This window comes from Brachyistius frenatus, unplaced genomic scaffold (assembly GCF_029030835.1).
Source record: "Brachyistius frenatus isolate BFR_SWC_R1_liver_20210118 unplaced genomic scaffold, ASM2903083v1 Contig_359, whole genome shotgun sequence".
In the NCBI taxonomy this organism is placed as follows: Eukaryota; Metazoa; Chordata; class Actinopteri; family Embiotocidae; genus Brachyistius; species Brachyistius frenatus.
The window spans coordinates 250,010-264,649 of NW_027210958.1; the positions used below are offsets into that span (position 1 = coordinate 250,010).

The 14,640-nt window shown below is 48.3% G+C and overlaps 1 protein-coding gene across 1 annotated transcript in view; it reads right to left on the reverse strand.

The window, feature by feature from the left end:
• celsr2 (cadherin, EGF LAG seven-pass G-type receptor 2) overlaps positions 1–13,928 on the reverse strand; it is a 32,468-nt gene extending 18,540 nt beyond the window's left edge. The window contains exons 1-7 of the mRNA XM_069724038.1: positions 13,887–13,928; positions 13,657–13,733; positions 13,123–13,238; positions 12,957–13,045; positions 6,454–6,611; positions 5,952–6,115; positions 5,648–5,773 (exon numbers count right to left, since the gene is read on the reverse strand). Coding sequence (XP_069580139.1) covers positions 5,648–5,773; positions 5,952–6,115; positions 6,454–6,611; positions 12,957–13,045; positions 13,123–13,238; positions 13,657–13,733; positions 13,887–13,928 — 772 coding nt within the window. The remainder of the gene's footprint in view (positions 1–5,647; positions 5,774–5,951; positions 6,116–6,453; positions 6,612–12,956; positions 13,046–13,122; positions 13,239–13,656; positions 13,734–13,886) is intronic.
• Positions 13,929–14,640: the final 712 nt, after the last annotated feature.

Below are 14,640 nucleotides of genomic sequence, written 5' to 3' on the forward strand. Positions count from 1 at the left end.
CAGGATCTTTCAGGTGTTGATGAAGTGACAGAAAGGAGAGCTGCTGCCTGACGGACAGATGTTTCCTGCTCATTAACCGTCTCTGCGTGAAGTGAAGAAAACAACCTGAATCAGTCGAAATGATCGATTAGCGGTGAAAAACAAACCTGCTGCACTCCGGCTGTCAGCTGGAGGAGGACAGACCAACTGGAGGCTAACTTCACTCAGGAGGTTTTTACATTTACACCAATTAATGCTTCATTAAGTAATTAAGACGTTCATGCACGCCTCGTTACCTCCTGCACACGTTTGATTGGTCCGAAGAGACGAACACCAACAGATCAATATTTATGGAGGCTCATTTTATTAAACCACACAATTATTTTCATTATTGATTTTGTCTATTAAATGTCAGAAAGTGGCTATAAAAGCTCAAATGAACATTTTAAAAAGCTCTTTTTGTTTGAGAAACTGAAGGACGTCAGAAATATTCAGTTAAAATCATGTGAGATGAAGACGAGCAGCAAATCTGAGAAACTAACTGACTCAAACTATTATTATAGTTATTATTATTACTAATATTATTATTAGTAGTAGTCCATTATTCAAATACAGCTGATAAAACGTCTCCTCTAACACGGTTGTTTGTAACAAACTGAAGTGACATGTTGGTTTTAATGAAGTCTGTCTGTCCATCCTCCCTCCGCTCCCACATCAACACACCTGTCACTGTTTGAACATCCGACTCCTCTAATCTCCTCTAACGTCCTCTAACGTCCTCTAGTCTCCTCTAACGTCCTCTAACGTCCTCTAATCTCCTTTAACGTCCTCTAACATCCTCTAATCTAATCTCCTCTAACGTCCTCTAATCTCCTCTAACGTCCTCTATCTCCTCTAACGTCCTCTAATCTCCTCTAACTAATGTCCTCTAATCTCCTCTAATGTCCTCTAATGTCCTCTAATCTCCTCTAACGTCCTCTAATCTCCTCTAACGTCCTCTAATCTCCTCTAACGTCCTAACGTCCTCTAATCTCCTCTAACGTCCTCTAATCTCCTCTAACGTCCTCTAATGTCCTCTAACGTCCTCTAATCTCCTCTAACGTCCACCAACATTAAGAAATCTCTTTTCCTGCTCAGCTTCACACTGAAGACAAAAACAGCTTCAACGCTCGTTTCTCTTCACATTTCTTTGTTATTTACTTGTTATTAGTATTTTAAACCTTTCTTCTCTCTTCGGAGTTGTTTTTTTTTTTTTTTTTTTTTCTTCTTTCTCTCGTGTTAAGTTAACGGACCGTAATGGACCGTAATTTTTCCACGTCTCTGGCTGGGGGCTCTGTTATTGTTTACTCTCGTGATCAGCTGATCGTGCTAAGTAGCCCTCGACTGCTGCTGCCCGGAGCGAGGCCTGAGATCCCCGATGAACTTCGGAGAAGACGGCGGGGTTGCAGAGCTGGAGCTAAGATGAAGGTGAAGAGGAGGAAATACAAACCAGCGGTACCGGAGATCTTAATGGGGAACGTGAGGTCATTGGCCAATAAGACGGACGAGCTCGGCGCTGGTAAAGACCCAGAGAGAGTACCGGGAGTGCAGCATCATGTGTTTCACCGAGACATGGCTGCACTCACATCTCCCGGACCACAGCGCGGCCGTACCCGGCTTCAGGACCGTTCGGGGGGACGGAGACGTTGTGCAGAGCGGTAAGAAGAAAGGTGGAGGGATTGAAGTCTATGTGAACGAGAGGTGGTGCAATCCCGACCACGTGTGTGTGAAGGAACGTTTTTGTAGCCCGGACATTGAACTGCTCGCCGTGGGGATGCGCCCTTACTATTTACTGAGGGAGTTCACGTCCGCCATTGTTATCGTTGTTTACATTCCTCCATCAGCCGACGTAGAGGCAGCAGTGGACACCATCCACTCCACTGTGTCCAAACTGCAGACTAAGCATCCCGGTGCATTTTTGTTAGTTACAGTTACTGGAGACTTTAACCAGTCTGGATAAAGTACTGCCAACTTTGCACCAGTATGTGAACTGCCCCACACGGAACAATAAAACTCTGGACCTACTGTATGCTAATGCCATGGATGCATACAGTACTACTGCCCCCCCCCCTCCCCTTGGTAGATCAGACCACAACCTGGTCCTGCTGACTCCCAGGTATGTCCCCCTGGTGCAGAGGCAGCCTGTGTCCACCAGGACTGTGAGGAGGTGGACACAGGAGGCTAAAGAAGCCCTGCAGGACTGCTTTGGGTCCACGGACTGGAATGTGCTGTTTGGACCACATGGGGAGGACATCAACAGCAGGACGGACTGTATCACAGAATACATCAAATTCTGTGAACACACCACCGTACCATCCCGGACTGGACACTGCTTCCTCAACAACAAGCCGTGGATCACCAGGGACCTGAAGGTGCTTCTTAATCAGAAGAAAGCAGCCTTCAGGTCTGGGGACAGGGAGGAGCTCAGGAGAGTGCAGCGCCACCTGAAGGAGAAGATGAGGGAGTGCAAGGACTCCTACAGGAGGAAGCTGGAGGCCAAACTCCAGCAGAACAACGTGAGGGAGGTGTGGACCGGTATGAAGGAGATTACTGGGTTCAAGGGGAGAGAGAGACAACCAGGGGGAACCTGGAGAGGAACAACCAGGGGGAACCTGGAGAGGAACAACCAGGGGGAACCTGGAGAGGAACAACCAGGGGGAACCTGGAGAGGAACAATCAGAGGGAACCTGGAGAGGAACAACCAGGGGGAACCTGGAGAGGAACAACCAGGGGGAACCTGGAGAGGAACAATCAGAGGGAACCTGGAGAGGAACAACCAGGGGGAACCTGGAGAGGAACAACCAGGGGGCTCCCTGGAGAGGTCAAATGAACTAAACTGTTTCTTCAACAGGTTTAGTTCACCGCCCTCATCTGTCTCCTCCACACCTCACACCTCCAAAACACCTCTGCTGCCTCCCCCCCTCTCCCCTCTGCGCCCCCTGGTGAACTGCGTAGAGCTCTCAATCTCACAGGGCTCTTCCTCCATCCATCCCCCCTCACCCCTCACCCCCCTCTCTGTGACGACTGGCCAGGTTAGGAGACAGCTGGAGAGAATCCACCAGTGCAAGGCTGCAGGACCTGACAGCATCAGCCCCGTGGTCCTGAAGACCTGACAGCATCAGCCCCGTGGTCCTGAAGACCTGCGCCGCCCAGCTGGCTGAGGTCCTACAACACCTCTTCAACCTGAGCCTGAAGCAGGAGGAGGTCCCGGTGCTGTGGAAGACGTCCTGCCTGGTTCCTGTCCCCAAGAAGACGACTCCATCTGGCCTCAACGACTACCGACCGGTTGCCCTCACATCTCATGTGATGAAGGTGCTGGAGAGGCTGGTCTTGGCCCACCTCAGACCGCTGGTGAAATCTTCTCTGGACCCTCTGAAATTTGTGTACCAGCCTCATGTGGGAGTGGACGACGCCATCATCTACCTGCTGCAACGAGCTCAGTCTCACCTGGATGGAACCGGTGACTCTGTGAGAATCACTTTCTTTGATTTCTCCAGTGCATTCAACACCATCCAACCACTGCTGCTGAGTGAGAAGCTGCGGGTGGTGGGGGGGTGGTGGAGGTGGACACGTCCACCGTCTCCTCGATCAATGACTACCTGACAGGCAGACCACAGTTTGTCCGTCTGGGCAGTGTGCTGTCTGATACGGTGGTCAGTGGTACTGGAGCTCCTCAGGGAACTGTTCTGTCTCCCTTTCTGTTCACCTTCTACACCACTGACTTCCAGTACAACTCAGTCAAGACATCTGCAGAAGTTCTCTGATGACTCTGCAGTGGTAGGATGTATAAGGGATGGACGGGAGGAGGAGTCAGTGGACGGTGTATAAGGGATGGACGGGAGGATGAGTACAGGGCAGTAGTGGAGGACTTTGTGGAGTGGGCGGGAAGAAATCACCTGCTCCTGAACGTGGCCAAGACCAGAGAGATGGTGGTCGACTTCAGGAGGAAGACGACGGCTCCACAACCGCTGAGAGTTCTGGGAGAGGAGGTGGACATGGTGGAGGAGTACAAGTACCTGGGTGTGTCCATCGACAACAGACTGAAATGGAAGACCAACATCAACGCTGTCTACAAGAAGGTGATGAGTCGACTCTTTTTTCTGAGGAAACTTCGATCCTTCAATGTGTGCAGCGAGATGTTGGAGATGTTCTACCATCTGTTGTGGCCAGTGAACTGTACTTCGCTGGGGTCTGCTGGGGGGAGGTAGGAGGGGGGGCAGCATTGGAGCCGGTGACACCAACAGACTTAACAAGCTGGTTAAGAAGGCCGGCTCCATCATCGGCTACAAACTGGACAGTCTGGAAAAGGTGGTGGAGAGGAGGACGCTGATCAAACTATTGTCCATCTTGGATAATCCTGTCCACCCTCTCAACCACCTGCTGCAGGAACAGCGGAGGACTTTCTCTAAAAGATTCCTCCAGCTCCGCTGTCACAAGGACAGATACAGGAGATCATTCCTGCCCACTGCAATAAGACTGTACAATAACTCACCTCTGGCAAAATCCATCACAGTACAAAAACACTGTTGACTGTGTTTCTTGGTTTCTTGCTTGTATATTATATGTATATTATATATATAGATATATACTGTACCGTATGTATATATATATATATATATATATATATATATGTTGACTGTGTTTATTGGTTTGTTGTATATAATATATATAGATATTTAATGTACTGTATATATACTGTATGTACTGTGCATTTTATATTTTATATTTATATTTTTTATTTTATTGCTTTTCTATTATATTATTCTATTCTATTATTATTTTATTCTATTGTTTCTATTATTGCTCCTGTATGTATGCTGTTGTGGCGAAAAAATTTCCCCTCGGGGATTAATAAAGTATATACCTACCTACCTACCTACCTTAAACTGTAAATCAGTGCAGACAACAGCTGCAGGGAGAACACAGACAGACAGGAGGACAGACAGACAGGAGGACAGATAGACAAGAGGACAGGCGGACAGGCAGACAGGAGGACAGACAGACAAACAGGAGGACAGACGGATAAGAGAACAGGTGGACAGGAGGACAGATAGGAGGACAGACAGACAAGAGGAAAGGCAGACAGGCAGACAGCAGGACAGATGGACAGGAGGACAGATGGACAAGAGGACAGGCAGACAGACAGGAGGACAGACGGACAGGAGGACAGACGGACGTACAGACAGACAGGAGGACAGACGGATGGACAGACAGACAGACAGGAGGACGGACAGACAGGAGGACAGACAGACAGACAGAGAAATGAAACGGATCAACATGGTGTGAAAGAGAAAAGTTAATCTGCAGCAGATTGCTGATGTGATCAGACATTAAAACCACAGCGCTGTAATATCATATCATATCATATCATATCATATCATATCATATCATATCATATGTATAATCAGCAGGTTATTTTCCTTTAAATTCAGCCAGATTGAGACAGCTGCTCCCACAGAGCTGTTAGTCTGATTTAAACAGCGTTGACAGGTTCATCTCCACCTGTTCAGCTTGTGCTTCAGATGGTTTCTCGGTTTATTTCCCCCTGATGAATCTCAGCTCTTCCCTGTGACGAGTTCAGTCTCCGCTCACAGAGACCGAGGACAGAGTCGTCCTCCGAGCGTCTCACCTCTCTCACAGCTCGGTCCTCCGAAGCCGAGCGGGCAGTCGCAGCTGAAGGAGCCCCACAGGTTGACGCAGGTCCCTCCGTTCAGACACGGGCTGGTGCTGCAGAAGTGCCTCTTGGCGGAGCAGCCTGGGGGGGGGGGGAGAGAGATCAGAGGCCCGTTTGATCTCTCCTACCTCATTATCTCATCAGAGGAGAACGTGTCGGAGGCTAATGAAGTATTCATAGCAGGTACAATGATGGCTTCCCTCCGACTCGTCCTTCCAGTCGTTTCACCATCTCGGCTCTCATCAACATCACTACTTACCTGCCAGAGTGCCGTTGTTAGCGATGAAGCCGGCCATGTCGATGTGCTGGTTGTCGATCCGCAGGTTCTTCATGCATCCCACAAACTGCTGGTTCCGAACGGGGAAGTCTTCGGGGAGTTTGGGAACTCCTCCGAGCAGCAGCGGCCCGGTGAGGTCCAGAGATCTGACGGCACAGAACCGACCGACGTTAACGGCAACCGGAGAGGAGCTCTGCACTCACAACACACCATCAACACGAGGGAAGGAGAAATCCCTGAAAGATTCATTAGAGATTCTTTAGCTGTTTTTCTTCTCCCCGGAGATAAAAACAGAAAAAAGAGATAAACATCGCAATAAAGGAAAAGAGAAAGTTCAGCTAACACCCTGGAGATGTGGAGCTTCATCTCAAAACAAGTTTACTGTCTTCTAATGAGCCGACTGCAGAGAGAAATATACAGCAGAAATAAAAAAACATTTATGAATTTATGTTACAAAAATCAGATTCATCTTGGATCGCCTTACTTTTTGGAGCCTGACTGGCTGCCCTGAGCGGAGCAGCTGTAGTTTCCGATCATGTGACCGAACCTCAGCGCCACGGACGAATCACACTCGTCCACCGTCACCACGACAACCTTCTGGTCCGACGGGCCCTGCGGCAGGCCGGCCTGGTTCAGGACCGGCTGGAGGGGAGACAGAACAGTTTTTGTTTCTTATGAAATAACTTTCTAATGTTTCCTACAGCTGAGGATTTAACTGAGGATTGTTTTCTTTCTGAATTCGGATCCATTCAGGTCACAGCAGAAATATTCAGCTTTAGATTGGCAGATTAAAGAAAAGTTATTATTGTCCTATAGTTTTATATCTATTTGAGAATTCCCAGAAGACCTTTCAGCATTTAGATCATGAAAAGAAAAGAAAAGAAAAGAAAAGAAAAGAAAAGAAAAGAAAAGAAAAGAAAAGAAAAGAAAAGAAAAGAAAAGAAAGAAGCTGTTATTTTTAATCCGCTGAGGTATTTTTGGTCTGATTTATAAATAGAGCTCAGAAATAAGTGGTCAGGAAATATCTCATTATTCTGCTCCATTTAATAAAGAGTCAATACATAAAGACTCATGAGCCTCGTTAATAACTGGAATAACAAGAGGAAAACAGCCAAATAAAAGATCTGTTGCGTCACACACACACACACACACACACACACACACACACACACACACACACACACACACACACACACACACACACACACACACACACACACACACACACACACACACACACACACACACACACACACTCACTCACTCACTCACACACTCACACACACACACTCACACACACACACACTCACTCACTCACTCACTCACACACTCACACACTCACACACACTCACTCACTCACTCATACACACTCACTCACTCACTCACACACACACACACTCACTCACTCACTCACTCACACACACACACACACACACACACACATTGTCATTGTCTGAGAGATCAATAACGGGGGGACAAAAGGAGGCGGGGCCTGAGGGGGCGAGAGTGATGATCCTGTCAATAAAAGGTCGCGACCTCTTTTCAAAGCGGCCGGTTTCTCCGAGGTCACGCCGGGCTCATATTAACTGAGTGTGGTTGAGGTCACCAGGAATCATCCCGTCTCATGTAAAGATGATTTAACTCAGACACACGTCAGCTTCCTGTTTCTGTCTGTGTTCAGTTAAACTGAAATAGACCACAGGAGCTCCAGGAATGATAATTTGATGTGACTGTCTGTCTGCTGTCGGATCATTTAACGCCGAGGAGAGAAGACGAGCAGCTGCAGGACTGAAGACCGCCACAGTTTAACTGGAGACCGCGGATGAAGCTGCGGTGAGCCTGCAGTGATTTCACTTCCTGTTGTGATCGCAGCCTGCCGGTAGCCGTATGAGTGATGATGATAACCCTCCACCGTCTGAGAGAGGACGGACACACCGGTCTGACTGGAATATGAAGGCTGGAACATATCGATGGAATCTGCTATCAGTAGACGGAACAGGAAGTGTTTCAGTTCGGAGGAATTTTATTGGAGGATTTTAATTCTAATGTTAATTTAAACTACACTGCTCCAAAAAAATAAAGGGACCACTTAAACACCTCAATGTAACTCCAATCAATCCCACTTCTGTGAAATCAACGTGTCCAGTTCGGATCAACACTGATTGAGGATCAGTTTCACCTGCTGTTGTACAAATGGAACAGACAGGTGGAAATGAGGCAATTATCAAGACAACCCTATAAAGGAACGGTTCTGCAGGTGGTGACCACAGACCGTTTCTCTGTCCTCGTCCTTTCTGGATGATCGTTGGTCCCTTTTGCATTTTGCCAGTGTCCTCACCACTAGAGGGAGCATGAGGTGTCTCCAACCCACAGAAGTTGTTCAGGTAGTGCAGCTCATCCAGGATGGCACATCAATGCACGCTGTGGCAAGAAGGTTTGCTGTGTCTGTCAGCACAGTGTCAAGAGGACGGAGGACATACCGGGAGACGGGCCGGTCCACCAGGAGACGTGGAGGGGGACGTAGGAGGACAACAACCCGGCAGCGGGACCGCTATCTGCTCCTTTGTGCAAGGAGGAGCAGGAGGAGCGCTGCCAGAGCCCTACAAAATGACCTCCAGCAGGCCACTAATGTGCATGTTTCTGCTCAAACTGTCAGAAACAGACTCCATGAGGGCGGTACGAGGGCCCGACGTCCACAAGTGGAGTCTGTGCTCACAGCCCGACACCGTGCGGGGAGACCGGACTTTACCGGAGAACACCGAGATCGGCAGCTTCTCCGTCGGCGCCCTGCGGTCTTCACGGACGAGAGCAGGTTCCCACTGAGCACATGTGACAGACGTGACGGAGTCTGGAGACGCCGTGGAGAACGTTCTGCTGCCTGCAACATCCTCCAGCGGGACCGGTTCGGCGGCGGGTCAGCGACGGTCTGGGGAGGCGTTTCTTCGGAGGGCAGCGCAGCCCTCCGTGTGCTAGCCAGAGGTACCCTGACTGCCATTAGGTCCCGGGATGAGATCCTCAGACCCGTTGAAGACCATCTGCTGGTGCAGCGGGTCCTGGGTTCTTCTGATGCAGGACAATGCTCGGCCTCATGTGGCTGGAGTGTGTCAGCGGTTCCTCCACGATGAAGGCGTCGATGCTCCGGACCGGCCCGCCCGTTCCCCAGACCCGAATCCAATCCGGCACATCCGGGACATCGCGTCTCGTTCCGTCCGCCGACGCCACGTCCACCGCAGACTGTCCGGGAGTGGACCGATGCTTTGATCCGGGTCTGGGAGGAGATCCCTCAGGAGAACATCCGTGGTCTCATCAGGAGCATGCCCAGGCGTTGTAGGGAGTGATACAGGCACGTGGAGGACACACACACTACTGAGACTCATTTGGACTTGTCTTCAGGAATCTCCACAGAAGTTGGATCAGCCTGTGATCTCATTTTTCCACTTTTATTTGGAGTATGATTCTGAATCCAGACCTCCATGGATAATGATTTTGATTTCCATTGATCATTCTTGTTATTTTGTTCTCAACACATTCCACTATGTAATGAATCAAGATTTGAACTGGAATATTTCATTCATTGAGATCTAGGATGTGTTGTTTAAATGTTCCCTTTATTTTTTTGAGCAGTGTATATCCTCCCATACATGTATTCAGCTGCCAGTTAATAAATAAGTAAATGTCGACGTGATTTGTGAGTTTTAGGTGAGTTTTGTTCAGTAAAATTGCAAGAATTAAAAGAAACAAAACAACAACCATAGTATAGTGCCTGTTGAAAATAGTCTGTTCACAGTAAGATAGAGATGAAATAAATCTTTAATAAATGAAGCAGCTGCAACAGTCAGATCACACCTGGATGGTTAATAATTAGCTTTTTTAAGTTGAATGAATTAATATTTCAGGTTTGTAGAACCAGTATTTTTAGTATTTTAGACTTGATTACTGATGTTTTGCTGTTTTGTATTTTTACTTCAGGATTTTGGAAGGAGCAATTTGATTTCTAATTAAAACTGAAGGATCTTAATTTTTCTACTACTTCTGAGTAACAAAGTACAATAGTAAAAACATAATAACATGTAAAACATGGAGATGTAACATGAAGTGCACTGCATGGAGCTGGATTTCTATTTAAAATGCTGAGTGCACTTGGAATAAAGGATGGAGAGGGACCACACGGTGCCTCTGAGGGACCGGAGTCTCAAGATAAATGGTGAGAGCTGTCAGAGAGGAGGCTGCAGGAGTCCTGGAGGTAAACGCATCAACCGTCATTCATTTTCAACATGAAGTGACTCTAAAAGGCTTCGAGTTAAATATGAAGATCAATCTGCTGTCGGTGTTTGTTGAGCAGCTCATCGACAGTCCGGAGCCTCGTTACCGAGCACCTTTCCCACAGGAAGTCACAATACGCTGAGTCTTCATCACTCAGAGGATGGAAACAGGCTGACTTCTGCGCCGCCGTTTTTTCCTCCTTCACACCAATTTGTTACAAATTTGTCGAAGATGAAACAAGCGAACACGTCGTGTGAACTGCCAAAAGGTGAAATCAGCCGACATGCTGTTTTCCACGGAGGCTGAGAGCCGTGAAGCCGGCAGCGCTCCAGCTCGACGCTCCTTTCAGCGCTCCAGCTCGACGCTCCTTTCAGCGCTCCAGCTCGACGCTCCTTTCAGCGACCTCTGCTGTCATCAGTCACGCCTGTTGACGTCCAATAATGAGCGTCTGTCAGGACGTCTCTCTGCAGCACAACAAGCCGTCCTGTCAGCGCTGATTGGAGAGCACATATTTACTCTGCTCCACATTAAACACTGCCGCTGCTTGGTATTATGGGAATATGAGTTCCTGTCACAGAGGGGGGGCAGAGGTGGCATGCAGGAGGACCAACACAAATATGGGATCTAAGATTGACTGAAATAACCATAGCAACAAGAGGGGTCTGCCCTGAAGCGCAGCGTCCCGCTCAAAGCCCGAGTCAATACTTCTCTGCTTTTCTTGGTGTCCTCTCAGAGAGGGGATGGGGGTGGGAGTGGGGGCTCCATCACTCACTGCCCTCGGCCCCAAAGGAAGCTCAGCACACACAAAGGCAGCGGTCATTGCCATTCTCCACAGTCCCCGCAGTCCTGAAAGCCACATTTCAATCTAACCCCCCTCATCCCCTTCACACACACACACACACACACACACACACACACACACACACACACACACACACACACACACACACACACACACACACACACACACTGCCCCCCTCCCTGACTCACCCTGCCCCACCCCCCGTGGACAGGGACGGGTCAGAGCCAGCCTCCGTGGGATGCCTCCTGTGGGAGGAGCCACGTTTTACCTCAGCAACTCACAGGATGTCAATATGAGAGGATTAGTTCAGCGAGAGGAAGAGGACGACGACTATTATGGGATGGTTAGCACTGAAAATAAAGAACATGTTTAGCTGTTATTTAACCTTCCCTCATTAATATAAATTATGTTTAATACATTTACAGTTTAACAGCATCACAAACTAGTTTCATCAACGTCTCCCTGAAACAGCTACTGCAGACAAACTGAATAGGAAGGTAGAGTTTATTACATTACAGGTGCTACAACCAACCAACCAACCAACTAAACGACCAACTAACCAACCAACTAAAGACCAACTAACCAACCAACTAAAGACCAACTAACCAACTAAAAGACCAACTAACCAACCAACTAAAACCAACTAACCAACCAACCAACCAACTAAAGGCCAACTAACCAACCAACTAAAAGACCAACTAACCAACGAATTAAAAGACCAACTAAAGACCAAATAACCAAATAACCAACCAACCAACTAAAGACCAACTAACCAACCAACCAATCAACTAAAAGACCAACTAACCAACCAACTAAAGACCAACTCACCAACCAACTAAAGACCAACTAACCAACCAACCATGCCACCAATCAGGCGTTCCCACTCAGTAAAAGCTGCATTATAAATGCAACCAGTTTGAAGATGAATGTATTCTATGAGACTGGTGACCAGATGTAAACATCTGCACTGACTGAATCCTGTCGATAACTCTGATTAAACCTCAAGATCTCCCCTTTCATCACTGCTGCTGGCTCTGATCTGACGGCCTGCTATGATTCACACTCAATAGAAACTGTGCATGACCGGGGGTTGCCTGGCAACAGCTTTATGATGCAAAGTGACTTCCTGAATGGACTGAAATGTGACATCCAGTGAGTCCCGGAGGGAGACATTGAGACAACAGCTCCATACGTCCCTCGGTCCCGGAGGGAGACATCAAGACAACATCTCCATACGTCCCTCGGTCCCGGAGGGAGACATCGAGACAACATCTCCATACGTCCCTCGGTCCCGGAGGGAGACATCGAGACAACATCTCCATACGTCCCTCTGATGGAGCTGCTGACATGTTCTGATGCACACTTGAACACGCCTGCAACAATATGGCCAACTTTCATTCACACCCTCCTCTCCTCTCCTCTTCTCTCCCTCCTCTCCTCTCTTCTTCCTCCTCTCCTCTCCTCTTCTCTCCCTCCTCTCCTCTCTTCTTCCTCCTCTCCTCTCCTCCTCTTCCTCCTCTCCTCTTCCTCCTCTCCTGTCCTCTTCCTCCTCTCCTCTCCTCTTCCTCCTCTCCCTCTCCTCTTCCTCCTCTCCTCTTCCCCCTCTCCTCTTCCTCCTCTCCCTCCTCTCCTTTTCCTCCTCTCCTGTCCTCTTCCCCCTCTCCTCTTCCTCCTCCTCTCCTCTCCTCTCCTCTCCTCTCCTCTCCTCTCTCCTCTCCTCTCCTCTCCTCTCCTCTCCTCTCCTCTCCTCTCCTCTCCTCTCCTCTCCTCTCCTCTCCTCTCCTCTCCTCTCCTCTCCTCTCCTCCCCTCCCCTCTCCTCTTCTCTCCTCTCTTCTCCTCTTAGTTAATTAAAACTGTCTGAAGGTTAAAGGTGAATTTCTCCAGATGCTGAACGTTTCCTTGACAACAGGAAGCAGCTCACCTTGTTGTAGTAGTGGACGTCCACCGTGTGCCACTGGCCGTCGCTGAGTCCTCCGAGGACGAACGGAGACACGGTGGTCTGAGTTTCACCTGCGAGACAAAGAGGAGCACGAGTCCACGTCACTGAAGACGGACAGACATGAAGCCCGAGGAGAACGTCTTCGTACCTGCAGAGAAGGTGAGCTGGATCTGCTCGTTGATGATCTCCATGGCGATGAAGTCGTGTTTCTCGTTGAAGCGTCCGTTGTAGAGCAGCAGACCGTCCGACTCTTTGGTGGCAAACCTGAAAAAAAAAATCACCAAATCTCATTTTTATCACATCAATATATTTATTTAAAGTATCAATTAAAGGATGATTCTGTCATTAAATCCTGAAGAAAACCAGAAAACCAAATATGATTGACAGTTTTAATAAGTTCCGTCTGTGTGGCTTCAGCTGAATTCTGGGTAATTCTTCCCTACGATGGACACTCTGCTTTATTTTGCACCTTCCTGCTGATAAAAAGACTTTGTGTGTTCATCATCAGCGTTCCCTTTGGACCACGTTCATGTCCTGTGTTGTGGTTTACAACTGATTTATTGACAGTTATGAAAATCTATTTGGACCGCAGACTTCCAACAGAAGGACTAATGTGTGCTGTAACAGAACAGACGCTAGTCGAAGGAGGCCAGTGGCGCCGTGACCCATTTAAAACACCCACAGCACCTCCACCCACAGCGCCTCCATCACCCCGACGCAGAGACGTGGACCTTCACCACGAGCTGGAGACGAGCGCAGCTTTAAGAGATTCAGATAACGAGGTTAATCGTGAGCGAGGGAACAAAAGGAAGACTTCGGTGAAATGATAGACGACAACACAGACAGAAGAACTGGGGCAACGTCAGAGCAGGAGGAGGAAGCCTCCGTCTGATGGAGGAGACGCAGCCTCACATCCAGGATGCTGTGATTGGAGCAGCTGATGATCCTCCACATCTCAATACATCTGATTGGTTCCTGTTCAACGTGTCTGCAGGCTTCACCTGTCAGCTGTCTGTCAGCTGGGAGATCTGAAGCTGTGGAAATGGGTCAGTGGGATGTTTGAAAGTGTGCTATATATAAAAACTATCCAGCGCAAACTCCCGGTTATTCATCATGTGTCCCTCCGGGGAGCGACAGCAGCTCCTGGAGATCACGTGACCAGCTGGAAGATGTTTTCTGCTCGCTGACATGCAGCGAATGTTCCAGTCACAAACTTACTTCTTTTGTTTCTTTACAGTTTAATCCATCTGTTCATCAGAGGAAGGATGTCAATCATCCATCCAAACATCTGGACCTCCTCCTCCTCCTCCTCACCCATCTCCTCCCGCTGTGTGTGTGTGTGTGTGTGTGTGTGTGTGTGTGTGTGTGTGTGTGTGTGTGTGTGTGTGTGTGTGTGTGTGTGTGTGTGTGTGTGTGTGTGTGTGTGTGATAGTGTGTGATAGTGTGATAGTGTGTGATAGTGTGTGATAGTGTGTGATAGTGTGATAGTGTGTGATAGTGTGATAGTGTGTGATAGTGTGTGAAAGTGTGATAGTGTGTGATAGTGTGTGATAGTGTGATAGTGTGTGAGTGTGTGATAGTGTGTGATAGTGTGATAGTGTGTGATAGTGTGATAGTGTGTGATAGTGTGTGATAGTGTGTGTGTGATAGTGTGTGATAGTGTGTG